Source organism: Heliconius melpomene, chromosome 12 (genome assembly GCF_056956725.1).
Source record: "Heliconius melpomene rosina isolate 202511_hmr_F chromosome 12, ASM5695672v1, whole genome shotgun sequence".
Taxonomy (NCBI): domain Eukaryota; kingdom Metazoa; phylum Arthropoda; class Insecta; order Lepidoptera; family Nymphalidae; genus Heliconius; species Heliconius melpomene.
In genome coordinates, this window is record NC_140400.1 from 15839700 (window position 1) to 15865006 (window position 25307).

At 35.6% G+C, this 25307-nt stretch overlaps 2 protein-coding genes and 1 non-coding gene across 4 annotated transcripts in view; 1 reads left to right on the top strand and 2 right to left on the bottom strand.

The window, feature by feature from the left end:
- The window catches only part of ksr (kinase suppressor of ras), a 30008-nt gene extending 21300 nt beyond the window's left edge, over positions 1-8708 (bottom strand). Inside the window, exons 1-7 of one of the 2 annotated variants that reach the window (XM_085194857.1) lie at positions 8406-8708; positions 6104-6241; positions 5514-5652; positions 4935-5051; positions 4213-4342; positions 3625-3727; positions 2998-3182 (exon numbers count right to left, since the gene is read on the bottom strand). In XM_085194857.1, coding sequence (XP_085050983.1) covers positions 2998-3182; positions 3625-3727; positions 4213-4342; positions 4935-5051; positions 5514-5652; positions 6104-6241; positions 8406-8570 — 977 coding nt within the window. In that variant the 5' untranslated portion in view covers positions 8571-8708. Of the gene's footprint in view, positions 1-2997; positions 3183-3624; positions 3728-4212; positions 4346-4934; positions 5052-5513; positions 5653-6103; positions 6242-8405 lie in introns of both variants that reach the window. The other variant, XM_085194856.1, reaches the window with a different exon arrangement.
- A 128-nt stretch (positions 8709-8836) lies between these two features.
- LOC146534161 (neural cell adhesion molecule L1) overlaps positions 8837-25307 on the top strand; it is a 55417-nt gene continuing 38946 nt past the window's right edge. Inside the window, exons 1-2 of the mRNA XM_085194717.1 lie at positions 8837-9070; positions 9150-9301. Of these exons, the coding sequence (XP_085050843.1) occupies positions 9022-9070; positions 9150-9301 (201 nt within the window). The 5' untranslated portion in view covers positions 8837-9021. The remainder of the gene's footprint in view (positions 9071-9149; positions 9302-25307) is intronic.
- On the bottom strand, positions 21377-21450 carry TRNAT-GGU (transfer RNA threonine (anticodon GGU)). The gene has a single exon. It is a non-coding gene; the product is annotated as a tRNA-Thr (tRNA).

The following is a 25307-nucleotide window of genomic DNA, read 5'->3' on the forward strand; positions in this document are numbered from 1 at the left end:
CTTTGTCAAAAGAGCAAAGTTCACCGTCATACCCTTGCTCCCTTATCCTCAATTCCAACTCCTACATCGAGGTTTGAACACATCCACCTCGACATCGTCGGACCTTTAACTGTTTCGTCTGATTTCAGATATTGTCTTACTGTCATCGACCGTTTCACACGATGGCCTGAGGCATTCCCACTTAAGGACATCACAGCTGATTCCTGTGCTGCCGCTCTTCTCTCTGGTTGGATAGCAAGATTTGGTTGCCCTCTTCGAATTACAACCGATAGGGGTCGGCAATTCTAGTCGCATCTCTTCAAGGCACTATCAGCCATGGTTGGTGCACATCACTTTACGACTACTTCGTATCATCCAGCTTCCAACGGCTTGATCGAGAGACTCCATCGGCAGCTGAAGGCAGCTATCATGTGCCATCCCTCTTCGACCTGGACAGAAGCACTTCCGTTAGTGCTGCTGGGCATCTGTAGTGCCTGGAAGGATGACATTCAGGCTTCAGCGGCTGAGCTGGTCTACGGGGAGCCCCTTCGACTTCCAGGGCAATTTCTTGCACCCTCGGAAGATTACAAGACAGCAGATATCACAAATCTGGTCACTCGTCTTCGTGCTGGTATGGCACGACTCTCACCGAAGCCCACGTCATGGCATAGGACAGGTCCTTTTTATATGCCAGCTGACCTTGCAGAGACAACACATGTTTTTTTACGGCAGGACCACGTCCGCAAACCACTGGAACCACCTTATGCAGGCCCATACAAGGTTCTCAAGAGGACTCCTAAATATTTCAAAATAGACATATGTGGTAAGCCTAATAACGTTAGTGTGGACAGGATCAAGCCCGCATATGTTACACGAGAGGCCGTTCCTGTATTAAAGAGGATAACAACAGCACCAAGGGCTGTCTCTCAATCCAACGTGGAGCAGACAATTCAGAAGCGGACAAGAAGCGGCAGAAGAATTAGGTTTCCAGACTACTATCGCCCTTAACCAGGTCTCTGGGGGGGAGTACTGTAGGGAACATTACTTATTCTAAATTAATATTAATATATTTACTAGAATCATCCGCACGCAGCGCATTGGAACAACTCAAACCTGTTCCGAGTTTTTTGTTATGCGTGCCGTAGGCTGCTAGCCAGCATCGCCACGTTTAAAGAGTCGGCTAGAATCGCTTGCGACATTCACTTGTGTATCCATTGCTCTCTTAGCTTGCATTCAATTCTCAACCTTAACTTCTTGCTATTACGTGCTAGTTTAGCTTGTATTTTCTATTGGTATTTATTTAAATTTCTTTATTTCCTTCTGTGATCATTTTCTCTTCACGTATCTGTGAGTTAAATAAATTTGGACAATTTCTCCACAAAATTTGGATTTTTAATTTTACTCATTTAGTGTAAAATAAATAAGATCATATTAAATAGTGGTATCACATCTCAACCGCTATAATATCTTGAACACTGGTAAGATGCCGCATCAGTGGCGGCTTAGCTTTATTACCCCTATTTACAAGGGAAGGGGCAGTGTTCAAGATTGTGGTAGTTATAGGGGCATTAAGCTTATGAGTCATACCATGAAGCTCTTCGAGCGCATGATCGACCTCAGGCTCCGCCGAGAGTGTACTGTCTCTGAGTCTCAATATGGATTTCAGCCAGGATCGGGCACCATGGACGCCATTTTCGCCCTCAGAACTTTGATGGAGGCATACAGGGAAAAAAGGAGAGCTCTGCACGTGGCCTTTTTAGATCTGCAGAAGGCCTTTGACTGTGTGCCTCATCAGTGTATCTGGTGGGCATTGCGATCCAAAGGGATCCCTGAGGCCTATATTGAGATTATCAGAGGCATGTACCACGATTCCGCTTCTATGGTTAGGACTGCTGTTGGCGACACTAGACCCTTCCCGATTACAGTGGGGGTTCACCAGGGCTCGGCTCTTAGTCCGTTCTTGTTCAATGTAGTGCTTGATACTGTCTCGGCTCACATCCAGGACCAGCCTCCATGGCTGATGATGTATGCCGACGACATAGCACTCATTGCCGAGAACCGACTGACGCTGGAGCGTAAAGTGAACCTCTGGAAGGGTACGCTTGAGAACGGCGGTCTTAAACTAAATGTGTCGAAGACAGAGTACATGGCTTGCGGGAGCCGGGACTCGAGCACCATCCTTATAGGTCCTGAGCCAGCCGTTAAGTCGGAGAAGTTCAGGTACCTTGGATCCGTTATGCACGAGTCTGGAGGCATCGACCACGATGTCCATGGCCGGATAAGCGCTGCCTGGGCCAAATGGCGGGAGGTCACTGGTGTGGTCTGCGACCGCAGAATACCGCCCAAGCTCAAGGGGCTGATATACAAGAGCATCGTCCGACCGGTTCTTTTATACGGCAGCGAATGTTGGCCAGCACTATCTCGGCACACTCTGGAGCTTCACGTCACGGAAATGAACATGCTGAGGTGGATGTGCGGCGTAACGCGGTCTGACCGCATACGCAACACATTCATTCGAGGCAGTCTTGGGGTCCGTGACGTAGCGGATAAGCTCCAAGAGCGTCGCTTGAGATGGTTTGGCCACGTTACGCGCCGGCCTAAGAACTATGTCGGACGCAAGTGCCTTGCTATACTAGTTCCTGGGGCGCGACCTCCCGGACGCCCAAGGAAGCGCTGGTTGGATGTCGTGATGCAGGACATGAGAGCCAATGGTCTAACCACCGAGGATGCAAAAGATCGTGCAAAGTGGAGTAGGGTAAGTAGGAAGGCAGACCCTGGTAATAGCCGGGATTAATGCCAGGAAGAAGAAGGAACTCTAAAAAATTGTAAAAAAAACCAATTCTACATTTAAATTGATTCTAAGAATTTAGCTTAATTTTTTCTGATAAGAAGAGAGAGCCTTATATCAAGACACACAATTCTCCACCCAAATTCGAGATATTTCATATTGAGACGATTATCATATTTCAGATTAAGAGATAACGCCGCACTTAATCTATTTAACATATATACACTCACCGATGACACTTAAACTTGCACTCCTTACACTTTAGTCCGGAACCGAACAGCATTTGCTTATCACAGTAGTCGCAGGTCGCTATCATGTTGAATGTCTTTGTGAACCTGTGAGCTATGTCGTGGGCCATGCACCCGCTTATTGTAGTAGTGCGGGGCGACCGGGGCGCCGGGATCGGGGGAATGGGCTGGAAATTATGATAAAATGTATGTATTAATAAAAAATTAAATAGAAATATTTCTTATCAATTTCTCGCACTGGCAAGAAGACATAGTGCAGCGTTGAGTTCTACCACTAGACACGTAATGTCAAGATAATTGGGCAGAAAGAGGGAATTGTCGTACATATCTTAACACTAACCTCTGCTAACTCTTTATTTTTAAAATAGAACGCTACACTTTGAAAACCAATCTAGCACGACGGCTGTGGGTATTACTTCTCGAGGGAATAAATTATTTTCATTTCCTTATTTTAGTACCGGGAAAAAGCGCGACTTTAACTTCTGTTACTTCTTCTTGATCCATGGGGAAGCAGGTGTCTTAGCACTAGGGTCCCTCTGCCTACCCTGCGGTAAGTATATATAAGTATAGTGTGAAGATATTAACAATAAATGATATTATAAGACTCACATTAGTATTATAATATCTGGGCGGCGGGTCGGGGTCGGGATCTCGGGGAGATGCTGGAGGACTACCCTCTGTAGTACACACGGCTGACGATTGGCTGTTGTCACTGGAAAATAATATTCATGTACATCGTACAGTAGAGTATGGTAGACGAGTTGTGGTCGCCTTGAAGTTAGCTGCGCATTGTTATTCCTTTTGATGAGCAAAAATGAACTGAACTGAACTCGTTGACCGTATTATGTATGTTAGAGAATGATAACTAAAAAATACATGACACATAATATTATGATTTACTTTAATCTAGAGAAATTTTCAAATATGAAAATTAAAATAAAACGTGAAATATAAATAATTGCATTATAATTACATTAATGCAAATATGTATTATGCTTGTTAGCGTTAAGCCCGCCTATTGTACATTTTTTTTTTTGTGCAATAAAGAATATAAATAAATAAATATTATTTTAATAGTGAAAATATAATATATTTTATTTCTTAAGCGAAAATACTTTAAAATAGTTATACATGAGTATGTTTTAAAAAGTTTTTTTTTGTGATCATAAACATAGATGTCTTAAATCTAGATGTTACCTTAAGTCAGATGCATCAGGTTTGACTGACAACTGTGATTCGTGTGACCTGGACTTCGTCAGTGCAGCGGGCGCTGGCAGATGCACGTTCTGTTTACGTTTATTTATTGGTGTGGTGGGAGATTTACCGCCTGCTAAAAAGGAAAATGCGATTTATAGATACTTGGTATTTTTTTTGTATATTTTGTGTAAACTCCTAGATAAAAAAGTAGCTTCAATTTCACTTTCTGTCAAACTGAAAGCCACGATGTCCATGTTCCAGAGCAGGTAATGATTAGTTTCACGCTTTATCTTGCACATAGCAGAAGGAACCTGGCGATCTAGTGTTAAGACACTCCACTACATTCCCCACCGTTTCCCACTTACTGTCGAATCTTGAGAATTTATGTCTAGCAGTGGACGAGGACAGGCTGATGATGGTGAATAGGGATCGAAACCACAAACCGACGCGTTTACAGTCACTTGTGCCCTGCGCCACGATTGACCTAAATGAATGGGGATGGGGATGATTATATTTAATTTGCTGTCAATCACTCGCTCTGGTAAACAAAGAGTGATGAGTGATGAGTTGATGGGTAGTCAACATCACGTATATATAGCTTAAAAAATTGGTATTGTGTTTCCTTTTCTCTGCTTATGCCTCTATAAGGAAAAAAATGTGAATCTGCTTTATTATTATATTAAGTAAGACTTGAACTAATTATATTTATTCAAAAAGTCCACCTTTCTTATGATTAGAGTTCCTATCATCTCTAGCTCTTGGCGACCCTCTCCCATGTCTTTCCCACGAGTCCCAGTACAGAGGCAGTTCCACTGCACCATCTCCTCGGGCTAGGGCTTCTGTAATTTTTATATATTTTTTTAAATAGAAACTATTTTTTTAAGTTTAATATAAATAATGCTACGTAAAACTAGTTTTAATTAACTAATATCCAATTTTTTATAAAAAAAGGTCTTAGCCACTTTAGTGTTAGATCACCCAAACTATGGTCCCTCAAACTTTCTGTTCAAAAACTTGTTGCCCCTCGTATCTTTGTTAGACTAAACTATAAAACTTAAAATCCCATGTCTTCCGTATCGATAGATATTTTGAGAAGTCATAAACTAAATTAATATTAATATCCAGCAAAAATCGCACCATCAAGACAAATCCCACGACGGATTTATCGAAATCGATTTACTGGTTTAAGTTACACGGAGAAACAAAAGGAACCAACAATCGACATAGGTATATAAGCCCTAAAAACACAACCCTCCTTTTGCGCTTCAACGCAGTCGGGTAAAGATACACAACACACTTACCAGTATAACTCCTCAACCGTTGCATCGCCCGACACAATCTCCTGACTTCCTCGTCTCTCGCCCCACAGAGCATCGCCTTCAGTTCATGTTCGGATCGCTCGCGAAGCGTCTCTAGTGATGATACTCGGCATAACACTGCCTGGGGAGGGTAGATTCAGATATTCAAATTATATAATTATGTCGTCTAAAAAATGTCTCTTTATTTCTATATTTTTATAATGTTTCAAGCTACATTTTGTCTACAAATATATTACACATTACACGATGCAGCAGCAGCTATACGCTTCCGTTTCCCACATACAGCAGTTTTGGGAGACATGGCGTGTCAGATGGCGGAACACAACGTCGCACTTTATCATATTTCTAGAGCGAGGAAATAATAACAAACCATACCCCCAAATGCAATCGAACCCACGACCGTCGTGTTTAGAGTCAGGCGCTATGCCGCTTCTGCAACACGTCGCCTATCATTAAACAATGTTTCAAAATAAGATATATATTGTAAAATCTTAAATAACATATTTTTTATAAGGGCACGAAAAACTACAGATACAGATACTAAATATATTGAAAAACTAATCCGAACCTACCTCTATAGCATCAACACTGAGCCCCACAACGCGCAGCCATTGCCGCAGGCTCGGCACGTGACCCAGCTCGCGCTGGATCTCCTCCACGAATTGCGCCTTAATGTCCAATTGGTAGGAGAAGTGTTTCACGAGTTTACCCTGGAGAGATATCAAAATTATAATAAAAATTTAGATTATTTTTTCTTATACAGTTTTTGTCCAACTTTCAGACATTCTTTGTTGAATTTTTTTACCAGTGAGGGTCATAATTTATTTCCACCAGGACATTGCATGTTGAGTGGTGAAACTTAACCCTGTGCTTTGTCATGCCAAATTTCTATATATAAGTAATTCTTTTACTTACATAAAAAAAAACTACAATAATCTTGTTACAAATTCATATAATACCACCAGTAAATCATAAGCCAGTATTTAAAAGCCAAATATTTATAATAAAAATATTGATGTAAACAAAAATTTGACAATATTTACATATTCAATACACATGATTCATCTGACTCACTATATAGTATGAGTGTAGCAATTAATTTGATTAAACATAAACCTGTATGCAAACTACTTGTTGAATAATATTTATTTTTTAAAACTTATTGGGTAATTTGATTGATGTTGTAGCAGTAAACATTAACAGTCAACTTTTTTTTAAAAATTATTTAGTTGATTTAAAATGATTGATTTATATATATAATGCATTTAACTGTGGCTTTGTGCATAATCAAATGGTGTCTCCACTTAGAATTAAGCACATGACACATTTTTAATGAGGGTGTAGATCAGACTGCAAATATAGTTTGTTGGATATTTAAAAATAATTATGTAATGTAATATAGCCCATAGTCTTCCTATTTAAAATTAAAATAGTGTTTTCTATTTGAAATAGTAGCTTCCAAGACATCTACTTTCAAAGCGAACATATATTTGATTGAAACATTAACATAGCCTATATGATCTTCCCTAATAAATGAATTAAAAAAAAATATTTTATCATAATGAACAAGTAGTTCCTAATATTGTAATATTTTTCAATCAGAGGAAATTCATATTTAATTCAAATTAAATTAAATTCATATTAAATTGTTTTCATTTTCCTATGTTAATACAACAAATTGCAGTATTGGTTTCTAATATAATATTTAGAAGTTAGCAGAAAGTGGACAATAGGAAGTGAGCATGCTAGGTTCTCTCTGCATACAATGGTATATGCAGGAAATGTATGATACTAAAAGAAATCAATAGTTGCTACTTATTATTAAATAATAATAATTACTTGTGTAAAAAGCAAAAACATATGTTAAATTAATCAGAATTATTCAGGCAGGCAACATAAGTATTATGTCTATATTTACAATCCTTTAAAATATATTGTGGGGAACAGAAGTGTCATAATGGGGAATTCAATGTTTCCAGGTTTCCTCTGCCTACCTTGCTATGTGTAGGACACAGTATAAAGCTAAAATATAAAAATTATAAGATATTTTATCATAATAAAATACAATAATAAAATCTATAAAGTTTAATATATGAAGAGACAACATTTTTCTGTAGAATATAATAAAAAAAATATGTACCTATAAAATAAAAAATATATCTCACTCATAATTATAAAATAGAATAATTTATATGTATTTATACAATACAATGTTGATTTCTCTATAAGGTTTAAGCAACTATTGTTGACTCCAATAAAGTATTGTCATATAAATTATTTATATCAGAGTTCATATTGACTTGCAAAATACCTATTGTTTATGAATTTCAACTAGTAAAAAAAATAGTTTAGTGGAAATCCCACCCATTAGCCTACTAAGATATTTTTTGTATTTTTATATAATTAATATGTAATAAATGTTTATAGCTTCAATGGCATGGTGGTGAATGGATGTAAGTATTATAATTTAAATTCACGAATATTTGAATAATTAAATGTTACACATTTGTTTTAAAATATTTCTGAAATGTATAAGTCAAAAATAAATAACTAAATGTGTATTTTTATTATTTTAAGTGTATCCTAATTCATACTATATGACATAATTTATTTCGATTATAGTTTCATCACAATATCTAGTACGACATGACTTCGTAATATTGTTCTAGTATACAATCGTTACAACACCGTAGTGGAAAATAGGCCAGTATAACTTCAAGGCGACTGGGTATGCGCGCGCTCACACTTTCTACAACGGCAATGAACTATTCACCGCGATCCTTGAGCCCAGAGGCCTTGAAGCGCAGCCCTGGTAAGCCGTTCAAGGGCACAACTTGTTTCCATAACACGTAACATAGTGTGACCATATCCTACCTCCAGGGTCCGGATCTCCTGCTGTGTCAACTCCGCACTGGTCGAGCATTGTGTCCTCAGACCCTCGAGCCTGTCCGCCGAGACGTCGATCATCGACTGTATGGTCTCCATCATCTGAATTGCATCACGGATTCTCTTTTTTTCGTTCTCGTTCTCCGCATCCATTACAAATATCACAGCACTATACTCGAACCACTAATCACTACTTATAATTAAAAAACTCTTTATTCATTATAAAAAATGAATATGAATATACAAAACATTGCAGGTGTTGTATTGCCGATACAGCGGCCATGTCCGAAGAAAATCTATATTCTTGTCTATGACGTCCCGACATCGCACCATAGACAACTGTTTGACAGCTGTTATCGCACACTTCGCTAACTTCGATTTTTAAAATGGCAACTACACGCGATTATGACACTTATCTAGTCTATGACTTTTATCAATGGAGTGAAGACGTTTGTTGTGAGATTTGTTTCCTATTATTTCGCCTTCCGTCGTTTTTATTCCGTGTAATGTAATAAATTAGTTAGAAAAAAAATCTTTTATACTTCACGTGGTTAGATAGTGATTGTGGATTTTTTTCTTAGAATTTAGATGTAGATATTGTAGGATGTTTCTTAAACGTATATTGGTGCCTCTGTTCTGCCTTGGAATAGAAGGTAAATAAATTTGAATAAAAAAAATCTGTAAGTACACGCTTTTAATTTTTTTACTTATGAGTTTTCAATTTTTCATTAGTTCCTTGGGCCCGGAGCGAAGAAGTTGAGATTCGGCAAGTTGCTGCAGACAAGGGAACGAATGTTACGATTCCTTGTGGCGGTTTGCTGCAATTGCAAAATTCTAACGTTCAGTGGGTATATAGAGGCAACAGAACACACCATCAAATACTGGTGAGATTTTGAAAAATTATGTAATAAATAAAAAAATACACACATTACATAAACATTATAAAAACAATATAAATTTAATATAAAAAACACGTTACATTATATTATTTAATAACAAAAACAACATGAGTACTACAATTATTGTTAATGGATAATAGTTTTTTACGTTCACTATTAAGTATCAAAATGAATGAACAAGTTTTTTTTATCAATTTCAATTAGCAATAAAGTAAAGTTTCAAAGGTCACGCGACTGTACGATATACTAATTCTAATTGTTGAAAAATATATTTTGATCAGTTGATATTTTCGTATGCAAACATTAAAAAAATATAGCATTTCTTTATTTCCGCGGAAAATAAAATACAAAAATATTACTATTAACTTTGCGTATTTTGTAAGTGGGTACAGTATTCGAGATTATTAAAAAAACAATATTGTTTACATAATAATATTATTATTTTTTAATATTACTTACAGAGTTATAAATAAATTAAATATTTTTATTATGAGGAAAAAACCGTATAACTTTTACACGTTTATTTTTATGTAGGTATAATTTAAGGTGTAATAATTGTATTGTTATTATTGTTATTTAAATGGATAAATTTTATACGTCAATTCAGTTTTAGATAGAAAATATTATTCTTGCAACAAACGAAAGACTGTTTTAAGTTGTCGTTATCAATTAACACCTGTTTAAACTTTTAACGCTCTTAAAAGTCATCTTATAAAATACAAAGTCAAATATTTTTATTCAAAATAAGAAGGTACATGGTTCCTATCTCATGTTATAAAATACATACTTAATTAAAAAATAGAAATATAAAACGTAATTCTAGTTAAACTGAATTCAACTCAAATTTTATTTAAAAATTAAGAAACAATTTTTTTTTGGGTAACTTTAAGATCGCCTATCAAATACTTCTTCAACTACTTGAGTAAATACACAAGTTCGCACTGTATGCCTCATATAACGTGGTGGTCAGAGGACAGTTAGTGATAATTACAAATAAAATACCTTGTCCATTTCCTCGTTCCAGTTGACGGCCATCAACCAGAGCGAGGAAATGAAAATAATTTATTCATCCGAGTGGGAATCGAATCTACGATCCACGTGTTTATGTCGCACCCTTTTGCGGCTCCGGTACGATGTACGCCAGATAACTATGCTGTGTTTAAAACTATTACTTTTATTGATAAAGTAACGTATAAAAATTCCATAATGATAAAATAATATAAATAGAACGATAGATGTTTATAGGTATGTATATAGTTGGTATTGTAACCAATCAATATCTAACTCCCAGACGTGTCGGCTACTCGAGAGTCCTACGATTGTCAATAACAGTAACTTATGTATTAGTTGAAATCTGCTTAGGTTAGGTAAGGTAGGAAGAGTGAACCTAGTGTTAGGACACTCTGTTCCCCACTTGCCATCCAATTTTCGATACTCGCGTGTTGAATGTTGTTGAATGTAAAACCAAATCAATTTCAATTTTTTTTAGTTTCACGTACGCACATAACAGTGTAGGCAGAGTGAACCTGAGAAACTTAACTTCCCCATTCACATTAAAGACTCTTCCATTTCCCACTTTCCGCTCAGCGGAATTCCTTGTTACGAGACCGAGGAAAATGTAAATTACCCCCCTTACTAATTACCTTAGAACTTTTAGGAATACAGCTTCACGCCATCTTTGTATGGTAGAAATTGCTACCGTACCAACGAAACGCTTTGAGGCTACATTCTTTATTCGCACTGCGAGAAATTGGAACTCACTGCCGGCATCTGTATTTCCTATGACATACAATATGAGGGTCTTCAAAAACAGAGTGAATAGGTATCTACTAGGCAAGCGTGTCACACCGTAGATCGCATCAAAGCTCAACAGACTTGATGCGGTCAAACGCAAGCCTATTCAATATAAAAAAAATGAAATATAACTTTCCTCAAGTGGGAATCGAACCCATAACCTGTCACGTTTACAGTCACACTGGCCTCAAAGTAAATAGTTAACGCTAAGTATTCTAGAATTCAATAAATTAACAAACTCAACTCTTGGCAATCTGTGATGGCTCGTTAAAACTTCTATCTTGTTACAATATTCTTATCCTGGCAAGGCGTATAACGATTAAACTGATAATTTAGTTTGTAAGATTTTACGTTTATAATTCTATATATAATTCTATTTTATTCGTTTATAATTCTAATACTTTGAAAGTTAAATTATATATTTATTTAGTGGGAAACGGAGTGTCTTAACACTAGGTTCACTCTACCTACCCTGCTGTATGCGGGATACAGTGCAAGCTGACTTTTTTTTTAATTTATCTTCCATTTGAAATGACAAGTAAAATCTACTCTGCCTGTTTTTATTCAATTATATAAAAAAGAAATATTTTTCCAAGTGGAAAAATCGGGTGTGATTTGAACCCACAACAATTAAGTTCTATGAAAACGATAAACTAATATTTTACATTAATCTGTATAGCTAGGTATTCTTTAAATTACATTAAGTTTGACATTTTAATTACATTGATAAATGGTTTTCACGTTGCTGGTGAATATAGAGTATAAACGAATGACTTCGATATCACCAAATGTATAAATTAAACACGAATGACACAGAATCTGCAAAATCTCTGAATGTAAAATTGCATTTTCATAGCCCACCCTGAAAAATACATTTTAACTACAGATAAAAAATATATAATTGAGGCCGTCGTAGCGCAGCGGCACAGCGTCCGACTGTAAAAGCGATAGTTTTGATTTCGACTCCCACTCGGGGAAATTAATTATTTTTAATGCTTATAACTTTAGATTCCCACCTACCGACTATGTACGGGATACAACGTGAACTTAAATTAAAAACAATAATATGCTTGCACTTACTAAAAGACTTCAACAAACTGTTCAAATATGTACAAAGAATTTATATTTATATACAAATTCATATTCAAGTTTTTTTTTTCACTTTAAATAATTAACACGTGTTATATGAAAACTAAAATTTCTCCATTTTAAGTTTCTCAAATATGTTAGGTATTATTCACGGCCTAGCACCTAAACAAGCATTCTGACATTGTTTGTTTATAATTTAAATATGAATTCAAAAGTAGCTTCACTTTTCTTTAGATTTTTGGTTTAAAAACTTATATACCTACCGTATACTGTAACTATTTTTTGTACATTTTTTTAAGAAACTTTCTCTATTGATTCTAGAATTATTTGCTTTAAAATAGAATTTAATTAACTGCCTTCAGTACAGCACGTCTTATTTATATTTAGCAAATAAACAAAGTTTACACTCGTGGGTTTAACAATGACGATAATTGCTATCGAACGGACGGACGATCGTAAAATGCATATCCCAATACTATATCTCCCATACAGCGGGCTAGGTATACATGGGTAGTGGTAAGTCACTCCGTTTACTACATTCTGTCTAATTTGCGATACACTACGAATTGAGTTGAATCCGCAAACGCCCTTTGTCCCATGAGATAAGAAATTGATAATGGAGAAATATATTACACTACTACCTATTAGTTCTCCGTTTTTCCTGATAGATAGCAACAATATTATATATTCAATCCTAGTAAAGAATCCATAACAAAATCGTCAGAGAGAACCCAGTGTTGAGACACTCCGTTCCTCGCTTTCTCCCTGAATTTTCAAGATATGACACGTTTAGAAGTGAAACTCAACGCCGCCCTTTCTCTTGTTAGAAGAGCGAGAATGAAAACAACTAATTTCCAATAATAGAAATGGAACCTACAGCCGTCGCGCCTATATTCAGACGCGGTTCCGCTGCGCCACGACGCACATAGCCACAATAAACAGTATCATTGCTATCAGACGGACGGACGGACGGACGTACGGTCGTAAAATTAATTGGTCAATGTCTTAATTCGGTGGAATTGCTATTTATAGCGCATCGCGTCCACATGTGACGGTCTCAGTGCATTTACGGCGTCCACTTAGCGTCGCCTGTTCCACGAGTGTCTCCTGAAATGGATTTTCCTACGAGAGTATTTTAGTATTGTGAAACGAGTTTATTGATTATTTCTATTGCTAGATATAATTGGAAATTTAAGCAGCTGTTTCCTATTTTTGGACATTTGCCGCTTAAATTAATTTTATTCTACAGGTTACAAGAAACTACGAAAGTCTACATCTTACATGTAGGTATACATACTTTCAGACATCGGCGGAAAGTGGGCAACGGAAGTGACTTGTCTTGTCTGTAGATTCCCTCTGCCTACTTTGTTATTTGCTGGATAAAATGTCATGCTAGTAAAGCATCTGCCGGTAGTGGGTAACGGAATGTAATAACACTAGGTTCCCTTTGTCTACTGCGCTATGTGGGAATAAGCTTGAAGCTGCAGTCTACATAATCTAATTTTTTTAACCTGTATCCCGCACCCCGTATTGTATACATATAGACAGAGAGAAAGAACAAAGCGTCAAGACATTTCATTTCCATTGCGTGTTGGTGACGGTACTCAACGCCGCGCCGAGTCTTGTAGGAAATTGATATAATATATTCTCCAAATCGGACAGTCACTTTTACAGTTAGACCATCTACATACAGAACACAAATATATAACTTATATGAATATTGTATATATAGACGATATAAATACCGCATCGAGCCATTACTGCGGCGGGCGTGCGTGCATGCATTGTAATGTAAATAGATTACCAGGACGTCATACGCGACCAGGAGGTTAACTCCCGGGCTGCAGATAATATACGATGATTGTCAATCGGCACGCGAGGTTTAACCCTTTATAGGTGTTTTCTTTTAAAAGTCATAAAAGCTTTTTGTATAATCATTACTAGTATTTGTTAGATCAATTAGAGTAAATTGTGCTTTTACTGAGTTCTTTCTTTTGATAAATAATTTAACGGCAAGAACAAAAAATGGGGAATAGAGTGCCTTACCGCTAGGTTCCCTCTGCCTACCTTGCTGTGTGTGGGATAAAGCGTAAAGCTAATAAGAAAGTCGTATAAGCTAATAACTCTCCATTTGCTGATTGCTTTTCAAAGATTTACATTACTCAATATAGGCTATCATGGCGCAGGCACACCAAAAAGACAAGGCTTATTTGCATTTTCGAAACATTCTTTTTCTAGCTTACACCCCTAAGCCACTTCTATACTAATGATGTAAAACCCAGTATTTAAGGAAACAAAGCCAACTTCCAAACGCCCGGTGAGATTTGTAAAGCACAAAGTTTTGTTAGGGCGTGGGCTTTTGTATAAGACTTTCTATGAAATTCATAGTGATTTTATAATAAGTTTTGTAAGCATATTTAGAATTATGCAGACGGAAAAGAGTGCTTAGACACTCTGGTCTCCTTTTTTATTTACTTTCCGCCCAAAGTTGTGCAATAATCGGAGGACCAAATGCTGTGCTTTAATGTCTTAAGAAGTAGGAATCGAAGTCCAAACTATCGCCTGCTCAGTTGGATACTGTTCTATTGCACCACTATTATAAACAATAGTTAAAAGTTCAGAGCTAATGCAACAATTTTTTTTTAAAATTTATTATATATAATCCTGCACACAGCAGTAGCCCAGGAGATGAACCTAGTGTTAAGGCACTCCGTTCCCATAACGTTTTACATAAGTAACAAACCAAAAAAAAACAATTTGATAGGCAAACAAGTAAAATAAAAATAAAATTTATAGCACACAAGTACCAAATCGTTTTATATGAACGTTATACGTTTTCCCGCTTCAGTAAATAAGTATATAAAAGGAAAGCCGCTTAGCTCGGCACACGTCGACGCCCATTTGCATATGCTTCAGCCGTAGTAGAAATGGTTACTTGAAACTGTTTTAAGGGAATTTTTATTCAATATTAGTGTTTTTTTTTGCATATTTTATGCTATTTTTATCACTTTGAGGTGATTTTTTTAAAGTTCTTTTATATGTATATTATCGCTATAAGTAAATTTTCGTAAGACTAAAGTTTTGCACAAATGACTAAATTCTTGGGACACATTATATTCATTTTGCCCCTCCTTTTTAGTCTTCTATATATATTTAAAGTAATGTGCGGGAAATATATATAAACAAAAACCCTAATTCATCTCAAGCAAGTTAATTGCAATTTTATTCTTATCATCAAAGCGATCACCCGTAGGATTTCCATCCGCATTTTATTGATACTGCCGATGCTATCAAGATCAGCCGACGGTAGAAAAGATCTTAGATTCCGTGACTTGTACTTTATCTAAGACTTAAGGAGTGTTATTTATTTATGTATTCTTATCTGTACCAGATTTGTTTTTTTAGAAACGTATAAAAAAATTAACTTAACTTGTTACAGCTTGTTTATTTTGTTAGCATCTCTGTAGGGAGATTTTCACAAAGTTCCGATAAGACAGTTGCTTAAAATACGTTATAAGTTGTAAGACGTTTATCCAAATTTAAAAGTTCGACCGGGATGCCTCGAGAATTCGCCGGAAAGTGGAAAGCGGAGTGTTTTAAGACTAGCGTCTCTCTGGCCCACCCTGCTACATGCCCACATATATCTAGCGTGAACCTAAAAAAATTACTTAGATGATCATCTAAGCTACATACGAGTATGTATGTATAAAGATTTCAATTCATGTTGGTATGAATTATTCATTGTATTAGAAACCCAAGGAAATTATTTCTCGGCTTCCTTATGGATGCATTAAGAAGAGCTATTTGAAATTCAATGGGAGAATTTAAATATAATTCAGAAGTATAATGTTATTTGAAACAAGATTTTAAAGTGGACATAGGGTAAACAATGCGGCTATAAACTCCAACTCCAGAATTCGGCGGAAAGTGGGAAACGGAAGTGTCTTAATGGAAACGGAGTATCTTAACACATTCCCCCTGCCTACCATGCTATATGCGGGATAGAGCGTGAAGCTACAAGAAAATTTGTAGTATTAGAAATGTAAGACTTTAAACAGCACGCTATATGAAGTACGTATCACATATAATTCAATAGAAGAGGATTTCACTAAGAAAATATCCAATTTGTCCAAATTGGAAAAGATCACATATAAATTCAGTACTATATCTATTTATGGTACCTACCTATAATAAATTTAATTCCGTTTAACCGTTCGTATGTTAAGGGGAGACCTTCCATTATACAGCTGTTTCTCGTAATGTAGATACTTACAGGGTGAATAAATGGCCGTATTGACGAAAATCAATCAAGCCACAGTATTTTATTTGTGGAAATATATTGATTTAGCGTGAGACCAGTAGTGGCACATGGACATAAGTGTACAACTGTAAATGCGACAGGTTACGGGTTAGATTCTCACTCGAGGAAAATAGATGATGATAGTTTTAATTTCCTCGCTTTGGCAAAGCGCGGCGTTGAGCTACGTCGCTCAACACACAATGCCTCCCGAACTCAGCAGAAAGTGCGAGCGAAAGATGATTAGAGCCAGTGTTTTGAAAATTGTGCAGTATGTGGAGATAGGAGTGTCTTAACATTGGGTTTCTTCTGCCTATTCTGCTGTTTACACATTGAAGCTATAAAAATTTAAAAAAAATCTTTGAATCATTTGTTTTTATTTTTCCCTCAAAATTTTAAATATTATGTAAAAAAAACAATAATGTTGATTTTTAAGCGTACAAATATAGCATGTATAATCCGACGCAACAGTTTTATTTTTTAATGGGTCTTATTAAAATGTGTAGAGCGTAACGAACCGTGCCAAGACATTTGAAGGACTAATACGTGACGTTGAGAGAATGAGTTTTTAACTTTTATCGAATTTTTTTACTTAGTTTTTGTATAAGATGGAAATGTTCCTTTCCATGTTTCTGCCGTTTTCATGATTATTATATACAGATAAAACAAAGTCGTTTTCTACCGTTGAACGTTTAGTCTCTCTGATTATGCAATATGATATTATAAATGAAAAAGTTTGTGAAGATGCGTGATCAATCAGAATAGCACATATTCTACGATTTATAGATTTTGTATAATACAACAATAAATTTAAGCGGGCGAAGCCTTAGATGGGTCGCTAGTACGTGAAATTTATGCCCAACGGGAGCAACCCATAAAAGCTGGAAATAACGAAATAATAAGCATATCCACAATCGTTTTAATTTTTGTTCTTTATTAATACAGCCTGAGAACGAAGACACAGAAGATTAAGTACTAGTTATCTAGAACGAATGGAAAAATTTAGCCGTAATGGAAAAATCTGTCGAATAGGAAATTAAGCGATCACATCGTAAAATATCATATCGTGATAGAAATAATAGAACAATTTGTATCAGAGCAATCTGGATGGTGGCTAACGTATTTGTCCTTGCCTGACTTTTATATAAGACGGAAGACGAAGATAACAGGAAGTGTTTAGAGAATTGCCCTTTGGGAAATAGGTGCTGGTGTGAGCAATTGTCTTGTTTGAATTGAATCATATGAAAGAAAATACAGAAGAGAGAGAGAGGGAGAATATTGTGTTTTGCTAATATATGATTCATTTTGATTTTGAGTTATTAGACAAAAAAATAGATTTAAATAGCAAAAAATTCGTGTACTTCCGGTTAACTTATTTGTGGTTAAATCGTAATAAATAATAGCCTTAAAAGGGGTCAAATTTTATATTAAAGCCGCTAATTCAAGTAGTAGCAAGGTATCAGACAAAAGGGCTCTAAACTATGCCTGAATTTTAGAAAAGTTCGAGACCTCCAATTTTTGTACGATACCCTCAGTGGGTGAGCCCGACTCGCCCTTTTTTTATCCTTGTCCTGGTTATTAATGTCTGATTTCTGACTGTAGTCCATGTAATCAAGTTTCTACCGTCTACTGGATTCCATCACAATATTATTTTGTCATATTTTAAACACACAAACTGATACCTAATTGATGCAACAGAACCTCAGCCCAATCTGAACTGAACTGGTGCACACTGTTAGCTAAATTGAAGATAATCAACGCTCCATTAGGCGTTCGTCTCTGTCGCGAATTATTGGAACTTGCTAGAAAATTATTATCGTTGATGGTCAATTGTATTGAGATGATATGATAATTTGTCTGATTCATGTTGTAAGTGAGATTGTGCTTGTTTGTTGGAATTTTTATCTAAAAAAGTAGGTTCACACTTTTTGACACATAATAGGGCAGGCACGAGTAATCCAGCTTGAAGTGTACACCGGACATTCGACATCTTGCGTGTTAAATAGTGGAATTCAACGTCTCATGAAAATAAATTAAGTATAATCATTCCCCTGAAGTAAGGATTGAACCAACACCCGTACGCGTTGCCTCGCGTTTACAATCAGAGGCTGTCCCGTTGCACCTTGGCGGGACTCCTATCTAAAAGGACTTTTCAGGTTTTTTGCTCTTGACATATGTACACATGTTGCTGCCAGCCCTAAATAAGACAAAGTAGTCAATTTAGGTCCGCTAACTTAAACGAAGTATAAAGAGAATGTAAGTTCCTTGTGTTTGCTAAGAATCACGTAAATATATGAAGGTATATAGAAAATATTTATTATTTTATGCTAAATTATTATATGGACCGTTTATTTTGAAAGTGGTGTAAGTCCATTTTTTAATAAAAATGAGCTATCACGTTATTCATGCTTAATTTAATGTAATTTTTTTATATATAACTAGTCTCTAGTTTTATATATAACTAGTCTCTAATTCTATTCTAGTGTTTAATTTCTCAAAAAAATCCCATGTTTTGTTTTTACAACTTAAAATCGGTCGGTAAATGAAATTGCATCATCATCGATTATGAAAGTGGTGTAAGTCCAATTGACAGAGGTAGGTGGCATAGCAGATGGATGCCGAGCAGTGTTTTTTTTTATTTTTCATTTATTTTATATTAGCTGTGTCCCGCGGTTTCACCCGCGGACTCATTTGCATTGTTTCCCCTCCGTGTTTCCACTACACGTAAGTTGAAAGATAGATATTAAAAAAATAGAGAAATGTATTAGAAAATGTACAGCGCATAACCTGTGAGAAGAAAATAAATACGACAAGGCTATATGACTCCGTATCTTTGCCCGTATTTTGCCGAATTAAAAAAACAACAAAAACAACAGTAGTGCCATGTTTTTGCAGAAAAATCCGCAATCTTATTAAGATTTTTCTAATTTTATATTATTTAGGAGTTGAATTTTTAAATACAATGTAGTCTATGTACTATTCCAATTCATACTCTAGCTCTATTAAATTTGAAACCAATCTATTACGTACTTTTGGCGATACCTTTACCCAAAAAAAAAACTTACAAACTTTCAGACTAATAATATTTATAGGTTTACGTGTGATATTACGTGAAAAATTCCAAAATGCCAGACCTATTACGTACAAAAAATATAAAGACATGAAGCACTACTATCCTATATACCTCCGGTGCATCATGCATATTTTGAAACACTACCACATGCAGAGAATAAGTAAATTCTTTGAATGACAATGTAATTTACGTCTAAAATAAAATTTTATGTGTTGTTATGCGTATTTGTAAACAAAATTATATTAAAATGAAGTATATTTTTGGCGATATTTGATTTTTCGAAATTGAAATTAAACGATTTTTACAATTGTCTAATTTTGAAAGTGGTGTAAGTCCATTTACAGCACATAAATATAATAATAATAATAATAATAATATTTATTAAATTAATATTTGATACATACATACACGTGTTATCGTAGTCTAGCCAAAATCTCTCTAGTCTAGTCTCCTAGCCAAAAACAAATTTATATAATCAAATTAAATGTTGATAAAACAATAGAAACAATGCCAGACCTCATATGATTTGCCTATATTTTTAAATCAACAAATATGCTAACCTTTAATTTTCTCGACACAAAAGAAAATGGACTTACACCACTCTCAAAATAAACGGTCCATATGTAGTATGTGTACTTGAGGGCGGAGATCCTTTAATGGTATATCATTCTTTCTTATCTCTCTACAGTTTAACAGGGAAAACCTAGCTCCGTCGGTTCGTCCTCGAGCGGAGACGCTACATTGCGAGTTGATTGGCGGAACTTAACGCCGTGTTTGACCCTCTCAGAGAGAGGAACAATAAAATGTTGAAATTCCCCAAGTATCTATTATTAATTTTACCAAATAGGATGATCAATAAGGAGTAGATTTCAACCAACAATCGTTTGGTTTGTTGGTCGTCAATTAGTAAAATGCCACAATTATATTTTTATCATTCCAATCAGTCAATTGAATGAACCGTCTTCGCAAACAAAAGGGCACTCCCAGACGTACTAGGGCGTAATGAGGCAAACACGGCTATCGATTTCGTCTGCCTAAATTGAAATTAATAAATTCATTTGTTCGATGAATTTTCCGATAGTTTCTTTTTTTAATTTATGTACTGTAGTCACGTGTATGTGTCTCACGATGTGCCCCGCGTGTTGCCGAGAAGGTAGAGGGAACCTAGTGTTAAGACATTCCGTTACTCATATTCCGCAAAGTTTTTCGAAACATTGCGTATAGAGTAGTGGCGGAACTCAGCACCGCGCTTTATGTCTCACTTGTATGTTAAAGTATTGTATCGTTTTTAAATAATATAACTTAATAATGGTACGTTTTTATTTTACAGAAAAGTATGCGTTTTTCTGTAAAATAAAAATTATCAATATCATTTAAACGAAAAAGGGGGACGCGACGGTTTGTGGGTTCCATTCCCACCTAAAGGGAGTGAATATACAATAATTATTGTAATTTCCCTGCTCTGATAGAACCATCGCGGTGTTGAATTCCGCCATTCAACACGTACAACACGTGTGGAATAAAGCGTGTAGCTGAAAAAAAAATTATTATATTAGCAGGTTTATGGAAACATTGTAGCATGGCATCCATAATAAATTGTCGTTGATAACTTACTGCGCACTTAGGTATTAACGCTAATTAAATTAAAATAGCTATTCGCTTATTTTGTTAATTAGATGCTTTTAATTAACTTATAATTACAATTATTTTAAGAAGAATAATTTTTTTATCATTTTTTAAAATATTTTAGAGTGTTATTTCACACTAAAGAAAGAAAGAATATTTATTTAGTAAACGTATAAAAATTTTAATGTAGCGGGAGTCGAACCCGCGCGCCTCCTGGACACCGACCAGGCGCTCTGACCACTAAGCCATACGTTCTCATCAAGCTACGCCGAACTTCCAACTTCTTATACGCTTGTTACAACTTATTTATCTCCTAAATTGGAGATTTAGATATCGTAATAAGAGAGGATACAACCCACAATAATTGTGTTTATAATTAGACGTGATCCCAATAGACCACGACATTCTCTATATTTTTTATAGAAGGGCACTCCGTTCCCATTAAGACATTTGCGGTCCCCACTTTTTACCAAGCATTGCATGTTGAGTGGCGGAAGTTATCCTAGTTACCAGTGCGAGGAAATGAAAATATTAAATATTTTATTCCCTGAATGGGAATCGAACCCACGACCGTCGCGTTTATAGCCACACGCTTGTGCCTGCGCCACAACGGCATCCTGATATTATTTTTAATTCGATAAGTGATTAACATATGATTTTGAAACATATTTAAATTTTACTTTTTAACATTGATTAGTTTATACTTCATTACTTTATTCACATTTATGTCGTATCTTTTTCTTGTATTTTAATTATCCTTGTTCCATACTTGTGCAAAACAAAAAAAAATCGCAACAAGACAGTTAATTTGTACGAACAGGAAATTGTTAATTGCGTTCGTATTAATTGGTTTTTCTTTAGTCTCTCATGATTTATCTTTTGGATTTTGTCATTTTAATATTTTATTTTTGCATATAAATTGTGTCGTTATTTCATATTTAGGTTGTTATTGTCTTTCATTACAAACAAATTGAATTGGGATCAGTCTTGGTGCAGGTTGTAGTTCGATTTTCACTTAAGGAAATTTAATATTTTAATTTCTTCGCTCTGGTGTCGAGGCAAAGCGCGTCGTTGAGTTCCGTCACTCAACACGCAACGTCTCCTGAATAGATAGGGCAGAAAGTAGGGAGCAGAGTGTCTTAACACTAGGTTAACTCTGCCTACCCCGAATTAGAACCCTAAAATTTTACTCGATAATAAGATAGGAAGACACTTAAAAACTCTAAATTTTTATACGTTTTCTTGAATGAAAAATTGTACTATTGCAGATTATTTTTCAGTCCGATGTGAATCAAATTAACGCTACCCCAATTCGAAAACCATAAGCACCCTTACCATTGTTAAGCACTTTATAGTATTACTGAAAGAAATTTTTATTTTCATATCTTATTAACAATTTCCTGTTTTTTTATGGTGAGAGTTGCTGAAAGCTTAAATTAAATTTCACGAATCGTAATTAATTGAATAGGTACATAATAATTATAATTAGTTGTCGTTCGTACCTTGGTTTGCGTGGACTTTGCCATACTATTTCTTTCTTCTGTAGTTCCAACTGAAAAACAGAATATCCTCTCTAAGTACTAACAACAATCAAATTTGCTCCGTCTAATGCGTTGTCCGTCAACCTAACTCGGTGAGTAAAGACACAGTTAAAAACCTGTAATATAGCACACGTGTTTTAGTTTCACGGTGTGTCCCAAACATGTCAGAGGAAACCTGTGAAAATAGCGTTAAGACTCCGTTCTCATTAAGACAGTTCCGTTTCCTCATTTCCGTTGACTTTTGGCGTGTTCAAATGTAATGAAAAGTAATAATGAATTTCGAATATCAAAGTACAATAAAAATAAAAGAAAAACCACATCATAATAAATTTCCACACCGACAATTGAAAAGAAGAAAAATCTGAGAAGCCCAATTCATAAAAACGACCACTTAAACGACAATCCACAGACATCGGGGTAATCCTTAATCAAGAACATTTAAAGTAATTACCCACAACCGTGAGACTAGATGGAGTCATTGACCTCATTATTTCAACCAGTACAGTCCAGTACAGTGCAGTACAGTCCAGTATAGTCCAATATAAAGATATTGCGGCAATATTCGTAGGGCCTTAATGAGAGCCGACGTATGGAATAAGTGGATCAGCATTAATTGCTCCTTGTGTTTTTGCGCTCACTTTGGTTTCTGTCTTTATCGTTTTATTTCTTTTCTGTTCTAATTGAGTCTAATTAAATATAGTAACGGAATACTATATATAATAGAACATGTTTGTAAAAATCAGGATTCAATAAAAATAAATACAACATAAACATACATTTGTAGGGTAGGTACATAACAACAATAAATATTGCCGACGATGGATTTCACGTTCACGTAGGCCATCCTGGCGCAGTGGCACAAACATGTGACTAAACGCAACGGCAACCTTCATTTCCTGGCTATGGTAACAAAGACAATCGTGCCGTTTAGTTTCACAGTGCTTCTATAAGTTGACGGAGAGTTGAGAACGGAGTGTCTTAACCACTACGCACCCTCTGCCATGTATTTTTCACATACGTAGATAATATTTGGATATGTTTTAAAAGAGCAAGCTTCTTGCCCACTCTTCTTAACAGAAATGACTTCCCAGCCCGTGGTAGGTCCCTTTAGGACTGACATTACTGATTTTTTCTGATAACTTGATTCAAAAATACTTGTAATAGCCTACTTGAATAAATAATATTTAGAGTTCGATATTAAAAGCCAGGATAGCTAAGCCAACGTCATAAAATGTAGGCGGATATGTGTTCACATAAAACATATCGTATATTTCCCTAGAGAATGAAGTGACCCGAATTCTTGAAATACGTTCCGTGATTTGAGGTTAACTTGGAATTTGAGGGACTTTCCCTTATATTATAACTCGCTAATATTTTTGGATAAGTATGTATGTATTCTAAATTTCTAGCATGGTTTATTTAAGTATACTGTGTTCATATTATTTTAGACTGTATTTAGGCTGTATATAGAAATAAGACGGTTGTGGAATCGATCATTTCTTCGAGGGGTTGGTTACTTGGTTATTTTCTGATAATAAGACTTGTAAATTAGGGAACTTCTCCACTAATCATAGTGGAGAAGTTCCCTGATATATACCTACGGGATACAGCACGAACTTAAAAAACGAAAAATATTAGCATTTAATGAGGCCAAGGGCACAGGGGAACAAGTGTGCAACTGTAGACGCGACAGGTTGTAAGTTCGATTCTCACAATAAGACATGGAGTATTTAATATACTCATTTCCTCGCTCTGGTAACGAGGCAAAACCCGGGGTTAGTTTGGGGGTTCCAGAATTTGGTGGAAAATGAGGTACCCATGTGTCCGGAAAGGAATATCTTAACTCCTTCTTTTGTCGATCTTGCTATGACTGCGGGATACAGCGCTAAGTTGTTGTTGTTGAAATATTTAATGTAATTTCAACAAACTCACAAAGTAATTTCTTTTTGTGTAAAATTGAACTGACTGTATATTATCTTGTTTTATTCCCTACTTTATCGCTTGAAGGAAAGTTGCTAATTTGCTCCAGAACTCGCGTACCTCTGAACTGTATCGAAACTCGTTCCGAATTCTAAAACTTTTTACGCAGGAAAAATGTACAATTTTTACAAAGAATGAATATAATATGAATACAGATGATAGTATTACTCAAAGAATTATATTAACTTGATTTGTCAGAGGCGTTTAGATTGTAGGATTTAGGTTGTATCAGCCGAAATAAATTTTTGAAAGGATGGTGTCCTTTAACGTTTACCTATGTAAATTAATAATCTTATTGAAATTTAATTATAGAATTTTATATATTTTTATAGCTAATAATATAAATTACCAAATTATAAATTGTATAATGATTGCATGTACCCTGCTACAGTAGAGGTAGAGGGAGCCTAGTATTAGGATAACACTCCTGTCCCCATATTCCACCAATTTCTGAAGGCATTGAGCGTTGAGTGGCGTAACTCAACGCCGCACTTTTGCCTCGAAACCCAAAAACTGGAAACATTAAATATTTCATTTCTCTCGAGTGAGATTCGAACCTGTCGCGTTTACAGTCACGCACCTGTGCCCACT